General features: G+C 35.9%; 1 protein-coding gene across 2 annotated transcripts; it reads right to left on the reverse strand.

Annotated features, from left to right (window-relative positions):
• On the reverse strand, window positions 1–7,357 carry LOC127073291 (kinesin-like protein KIN-13A). 2 transcript variants are annotated; one of them, XM_051014438.1, is made up of 13 exons: window positions 6,961–7,357; window positions 6,529–6,784; window positions 5,610–5,831; window positions 5,168–5,359; window positions 4,677–4,781; window positions 4,443–4,520; window positions 4,242–4,323; window positions 3,589–3,751; window positions 2,572–2,901; window positions 1,804–2,022; window positions 1,111–1,693; window positions 946–1,011; window positions 1–376 (listed from the first exon to the last, which is right to left on the reverse strand). In XM_051014438.1, exons 2-13 carry the CDS (start codon window positions 6,742–6,744, stop codon window positions 194–196), a joined length of 2,439 nt encoding a protein of 812 aa, XP_050870395.1. In that variant the 5' UTR covers window positions 6,745–6,784; window positions 6,961–7,357; the 3' UTR covers window positions 1–193. The 2 variants fall into 2 exon arrangements, with proteins under 2 accessions (XP_050870395.1, XP_050870394.1); XM_051014437.1 differs by having other exon boundaries at window positions 6,529–6,797.
• Window positions 7,358–7,603: the final 246 nt, after the last annotated feature.

Genomic DNA, 7,603 nt, shown 5'->3' on the forward strand with positions numbered 1-7,603 from the left:
TACTAGTAAAATCCATTTTGCCAAGTCATATATCACACAAGGGACGAATATACATTTGAGTAAATTTAATTTGAATATCCCAAAGATTTGTTGAGTAAAATGAACAAAAGCCTTCAAACTATACTTCTAACAAACACAAGAGAGCGAAAATTACATACACAACATCAACATTGAAAAAGAGAAACCAAGTCACTTAACGGGGTACTCTTTTCCGGCTTAGTATCTCCTGTTCTTTTAGTCGATGTTGAAACCTTGCAAGGCGAGCCTGTAGACTTACAAGACTAGCTTCTTTGCGAGAAAGCACAAAACTCAGCTGGGTTACGTAGTTGTCAATAAGACTTCCTGGCTGGTCCACTTCTGCTAATAGTTTCATTTCCTGATAACCAAAACCAATACAAGATGAGCACCAACAAACAACTATAGTCTGCAAGCAGAAAGTTCAAATTTTTTACCATCACGTAGAAACTGAGCAAACAAATACATATAGTCAATAGATGCAGTGGAAACTTTGGATCTATTTGGTTAAAGAAAATAGTTTATGTATCTATTTTTAAAGTTAGAATATGCTTTTGCTCACTTATTTATCTTATAACCAATGTTTATTCTGGTCATTTTTCTTTACAATGATTCATTTTAGTAACGTTTGTGTAAGTTATACAAATATGTCATTTTGACCTTTTCCAACGTCGATAACTTTATTACTACAATGCAAGACACATTAATATAACTTACAGAATACAACGGAAGACCAAAAAGGCTATTTTAAGAGTAAGCTAAAAGGACAAGTGATTTTTTCAAAGATAGAAACCAAAATGAAAAAAGATAAAGAATCAAAAGTAAGTTTTAACCTATTTTTAATTATGAAAAAGATTATCTTGATTTTCCTTTATTTGTTGTTTCCAGATATTTGTATAGGAAACAATTAAAAAAATTGTAATAACTCACTTCACGGACAATCTCCATTGTGTCCTCAATTTCTTTCCTATGAGCAGCAATTAGTGCTTCTTCCTCCTGCAGATGTATTACAAAGAAGTTAAACTGCTGCCACAAATGAGTTTAACAATCAATTGAAAACATGTATAAATGACAGTTCTAAATATTTTGCCAAACCTCAAGAACAGCACTGTTATTCACATCAGGAGAGGATTCTGTTTCAGGCTGCCTGGATCCAGTGGTAACTGTGTTAAAACTCCCCGTGCTTTGCTGCTTGGAGCTTGTGATGAAATGATCAGAACCATTGGCATCCCTTTTTGGCCAGTTCAAGGATCTTTCAGGTTTCTCCTCCTTGGTCCCTTTTCTGCGCGGGGGAGACACCTTTAGTACTTTCTCATCCGCATCATTTTGGGAATAAGGGTTCATCTTTTGACTAGTCACACTCTTCACTTCAAGCCTGTTCCTGTCCATTGAGACAGATGGCAAACCTTTCTCCTCTCGCCCGTTGAATAAAAAACTGGAAGAAAAACTCGATGGTTGCTTGTCAACATCAGCAGCAGAGCTGTATAAAGAGGGTTCCTTCTCGATAACTTTCCTGCCCGTATCCACTGTTCTGACCTGTTGACGTTGATCATAAAAATCATCGGCACAAGCACTATCTGGAAGGGACGATGTGGATAAAACCTCTTTATTTGACTGTGGTACTGGATTTGGGGCCTGGTCCTTTCTAGAATTTCCACTTTTGGACAGACTCTTGACTCTGTTCACATTATGATGAAAACAATTAATATCTACAAACATGCATGTGCACAGAGAATGGGACTCCCGGTTATGAACCTAATGTCAAACTCACAATAGAGGAACACATACCGATCAGCATATCTCAAGGTATTGAGTGTGTGTTCACAAGATCCCGCATTTGGAGATATACAAGAGATCATGACAGTCTTTGAATTGCCAACGAAAGAGTCACGGAGTACTTCCGTAAGTTTACTTCCGCGAAAAGGAATATGGATCTGGTCATTGTCCAAAGCTCGAATGCACTCTTTCAAAGCTAAAAGACTCTTGTTGATTTCTGCTCCTTCAATCCTATTATAATTATTACACAAATTAGCAAAAAAGTGAAGAGACTTTTTACTATATGATCAGGTGTGTAATCTGAACAAGAAAGATGCCATGGGACAGGAACGCAAGGAACTCGAGGAAGCATTGCTTTATCAAACCAAGTTCGCAGCAGTTATAAGAAAATATAATTCTAAAACTTAGACAACAAATAATTTGTTCAATGAAGTATCCCTAGGTTTATTAGATTTTAAATCTAGTTTCGACTTCAAAATAATAACCAAAAACTAAGACTGAAAAGCTAAGATGCAAATATATAAAATATCAATTTTATGATATGCTCAATAGTATAATATATAAAAAAAATACAGTCTCTACAGAAAAAACATAAAATAAGTTGTTCCATCTCATTTTTGGTTAAGACAGAGAGCAAACAAATTAAAACGAAAAGAAAAGGAGATCTCTTAAACACTTCTAAACAAATTTACAATATTCAAACATGACATTATGCTAGTAAGTAAAAAGTAATTACTACAATAAGGTTATCAACAAAAATCTTAACATGCATAAAAGTACCTTGTCTGACGGTCATTGTCGGTAGTGTCAGCACCTCTTTCACTTCCAGCAAGATCAATGAAAGAAATCTTCCCTACAACCTTCCCACTTTTTGTCTCATTTTCATCATTCTTTCTCCTGCTCTCTTTTACTTCATTGTGCCTCTTTACAACCAGTTGTAAGATAGCATGTGACCTGGAGGACTCCTCATTTGCGCCAGTGGATCCTGTACTTCTTGCTGCATTCCCTTTTTCGATGAATTCTTTGACAATCTGTACATCAGAAACTTCAAATTCTTGTAGTCCTACAATACAAACTTGCTGCCGTCCATCCTCTCTCATTAAGAGTTTCCTATTCATAAAGTAGTGTAACCACTCAGCAATCTATTGACGAATATAATATACAGGTTAATACACTTGGCAAGCACTGCAAATGCATGCTAATTTGGACAAATGGATGTGCCAACTCAAAAAAAAACAATAGAAGTCATGCTAGACTAGATAAAGGATGAAGTTAGCACTGCTTCGGCAATCCAGAGGAATACATTAGTGCGTTGTCCATGGGCCATTTTAAGTGGACTGGCTGTAACAGACACTCTTGTGTAGCAATTTCTCATGCTGATAGAAGCAAACATTAAAAACACAACCTTCCAGTTAAGGCCCAGATCATAAATATAAAACATACATGCCAAATGAAAGAACAATAAAAATCATGCTAGACTAGATAAAGGATGAAATTAGCACTGCTTGGGAAATCCAGAGGAATGCATTAGTGCGTTGTCCATGGGTCATTTTAAGTGGACTGACTGTAACAGACACTCTTGTGTAGGAATTTCTCATGCTGATAGAAGCAAACATTAAAAACACAACCTTCCAGTTAAGGCCCAGACCATAAATACAACATACATGCCAAATGAAAGAAACTAAATGCCTGAAGAACATATAGAATTGCAACACCGAATTCATGGATTTAAAACCTTAGTCCTAACACTAACACACACACAACACACCCTGTATTCTTTAGGAAAGGAATACCTACTTCCTGTCACCAAGAAGATCATACAATTTTCCACCATATATCTCAAAGTAGCTAAGCCACAATTTAAATTTCTGATTTCGGTAAACTGGTCGATGCAACTGTCTAACAAGGTCATTCGCAGCTCTGAGTGGTAATGGTTGCATTGTAAATGTTTTGCCACTTCCTGAAAGTCAAACACAATTAGCAAAAGCATCACAGTAATGAATAAAGGTGTTGGCAATACAAAGAATAAAGCAGCAGCAATGGAACATCAATGGACAACTTAATGTTGTGACAACAGCAGTTCGATTTGTATTCAACTTTTAATTTCCATTACTTGTATGGTTGCATCTATCACGTGAAATAACTATCGTAAGCCAAGGCCACTGATAGCCTCCAAACTCTAGCCAGTCACTATAAAATGAATATGTTATCATAACTTTGAGATGTTAAATATACTGAGCTCATTCCCATATTTCACTAAAATACCAAGGAACAACTCTACACAGGTAGGAAAAAAAGAAGAGCTTAATCTCTATCCTTTCCTTCTCCAGCCGGGCTTAGTATCTCCTGTTCTTTTATAAAGCTAAAAAGTTTGGAATGTGTAATTGGGTGATGCTCATCATTTAGTACAAGTATAATATAAACAAAACATGTAGCTTTGATCTTCTCACCTGTCTGACCATATGCAAAACAGGTAGCTTTTGTCCTTTCGAAAATTGTAGGAATAATAGGTTCTACTGTAACTCGATATACCTATTATCGCAAAGCAGACATGCCTTAAATTAGCAACAAAGATAAAGAGAGGCAAGCAATTGATTCTATAAACAACTACAGAAAGGGGGGAATCAATTTTTGATAAGGAGCTTCCTTACTTCATCATTGGTAACATTCTCATCAATAACAGCATCAAAACAAAATTCGTGCTTCTCGACATAAGCTGTCAAATCAACCTTTTCATCATAGGACAGACAATTAGATTTCGAAAGGAAAATAAATATAAAAATTGGAAATAGAACCCAATATTGAGTCAGAGGTAATTCAACCTTTGAATTAATATCGTTATAAATAAATGGTAAACATAGTGCTTGACTCCAACATCAACAAACCTTCACTTTAGGCTCATGGACAGTCAAATATGCATTGTCGTAAACCGTTACAACATCATCCTCCTTCTTAGCAAGCTCCTTTTTATTTAAAGGTCGTTTGCGTACCTAAAATATGCATTAAGAGAAGAAAAAAAACATTTTATTTTTTCTTGGAGTAATTATAAATAAAACCTCCCACAATGCTAATGAATCCAAAAGTGCATGTTAATCAAAGAAAAACAAGGTTAAAATGCTTATTTGCATTAAAATGTAGGAACCAATAATGCACCCATTCCATGTTATTTTCCAAATGATGATTGTTTTAGTGCAATTCTTACTCTAGTTTGGGAAAATTCATGATTAGAGGGAGAATAGGTGGTGGTATATAATTCAGTAACCAAGTATAACTATGACGTCGCAGGAGAACTATATCTTTCTACATGCTTCAACACCAAAGTATGAATTTATTGATGTATGTATAGATTACTGGAATACATAAAACATTGACGTACCACAACTTTTATCTTAGCAACGTTATTTTCTCTTGTATTACTGTCTTTTTCATGCACTGTTAAAAAATGTGACGCATCAGCAATTGCTTCTCCTGCTTCCTGCTTGCTGCTGACTGAGTTGAAGTCGTCTTCGAATTCTCTGGTACCTCCAGGCATAAAGGGTGATGGCTCAAAGGGTTCTGAGATAACATGCTGAAAAGAGTAAATAGATCAGAGGCAAATGAAACAAATGCAAACGAAGACACCTGTACTACTTTATGCAAGTTAGGGAAAATGAAGCAACAAAAGGGATGGATGAAATTAATCAAACACAATGAAAAAGTTTGAAGCAGAATCACTATAGGTTAAAGGTCAAGAATATTCAAACCCAAGACTATTGTTCAAACCGTTGCTTATATAATTGAGAAGACTGTCAAAATAGCGGCACATTAAGTCATCATACCTCAGACAAAAGCTCTGTATCATCCATAGCATGAAGATCCATAAGACCGGCTCCAAAATCCCCCCTAAAGTCAGGAGAATAAAACCCATCTGATACAGCCACTCCACCTAAAGTTTGGGAAGTGGGTGTATATGGTTCTGAACCAGATTCCCCATTAAAATTGAGACCTCTCATCAACTTAAAAAGCCTCTGTTTTTCTTCCGCAGACTGTGCTCCATAACCCTATGATAATGACAATATCATGTTTATCTAAGTCATTACTTAAACAACTACCATATCATAAACAATTACATGGAAAATAAACAACATTTCACATGTTCAACCAAAACTAATACCACAGTAAAAGAAGCTTCTTATTTACCAAGTACACATTTGTATCCCTCTAAAAATATACAAGATTGATTTAGGTCAATGGTGCAAAATTTCTAGTAATGCAAAACTCATACAAATCATGAAAGGCATTAAAGTACACTACACATAAAACTAGTATCCCTTATCTGGTAGATACAGCATAAGCATAAGGCATTGCCTTCAGCATGAAAATTAAGGAAAACAGCAAGCCAGAGGAAGAAATACGTCGATAATTCTTCAAAACAAGACACAACTGCAATTAGAATCTAAAGGAGTTGTTATCAATGGAAGAGATCCCGGTGATAATACCACAGTCAAAGAAAGCTTCTGGTTATGCAAAATTTCTAGTTATGCAAACTCATCCAAATCATGAAAGGCATTAGAGTACATACAAACCTAGTATCCCATAACTGGTAGGTATGGTATAAGGCATTCACTTCAGCATAGAATTAAGGAAAACAGAAAGCCAGGGAGAGAAAAAAAATTGATAATTCTTCAAAACATGGCAATACTGCAAATAAGAACCTAAAGGAGGTGTTATCAATGGAAGAGGCGGCAGTGATAATACCTGCATAAGAAGGTTGGGGAGAAGCCGTTGATCAATTGCATTTGAAGCCAACGGAGAGGCCAGATGCTGTAAGCCGGCAGATTGCAACCAGCGTGCCATAACAGCATCGCCGGCATCGGTTGCAGTCCCTGCCGCTGCACCGTGCAAGGGTACAGCGCCGGCGTGGTCATACAGAGCAGCCGCGGCAGCATTGCTCTGATGCATCTGGCCGCCCATGTGGCGCTGTGACCGTCTTTGGGGCGCCAATTTTCAAGATCTGTTTACACACGCTTCTCACAAATCACACACGCGTTAGAAATGAAAATTAAAACTCATAATCATCGCATTAACAATAATAATAATGATATTAATAATAATTAATAAATTACCAAAAATTAAATAACGAAAAGAAAAAGATGGTGATGAAAAAGAGGGGAATAAATAAATACTCACGATGAGGGGAGAATTGGAATCCGAAGAAGAACATGAACAACGTAGCGAATCCAAAATCGGCGAAAAGTGGAATCGAAGTGAAGAAATGAAGGATGGAGAAGAGAATCGAGATCGGTGGTTTGAAATGATGAACGAATGCGATTTTCAGATCTGAAAGTGGAAGAGAAAAGCAAAAGCAAAAGCGAAACCCTGGAAGAATGGGAAAGTAAGCGTTTGCTTGGAATATCCCTTTCCGTTTGTATTGTTAAATTGTTAATAGTGTGTGCGTTTGAGTGAAGAAAATGATGAATGATGATGGCAGATAGAGAAGATGAGAGAGAAGCGACAGCGATAACAAAGAGAAGGAAGTAGGCGTCGGAATGTGATATACTTTGTGAATGACAAGATACTGGAAATGGAAACTTTTTAGATATACTTCAATAATAAACCAGTAAAAAGAAGATAACAATAAAATAATAATAATAATAATAGGTTTATTTTCAAAAAAAAAAATATTAAAACGGCTACACTGAATCAAGTGTTTTTTTCCTTTAAAGAAAACTTATTTATTCAAGTTTTAAAATATTATTTAAGATGCAAATATTTATTCAAATTTTTAAAATAAAAGTCAAACTTCTTTTAATATCTGACGTCTATGATTAAC

The sequence above is a fragment of the Lathyrus oleraceus genome, chromosome 4 (assembly GCF_024323335.1).
Source record: "Lathyrus oleraceus cultivar Zhongwan6 chromosome 4, CAAS_Psat_ZW6_1.0, whole genome shotgun sequence".
NCBI lineage: Eukaryota > Viridiplantae > Streptophyta > Magnoliopsida > Fabales > Fabaceae > Lathyrus > Lathyrus oleraceus.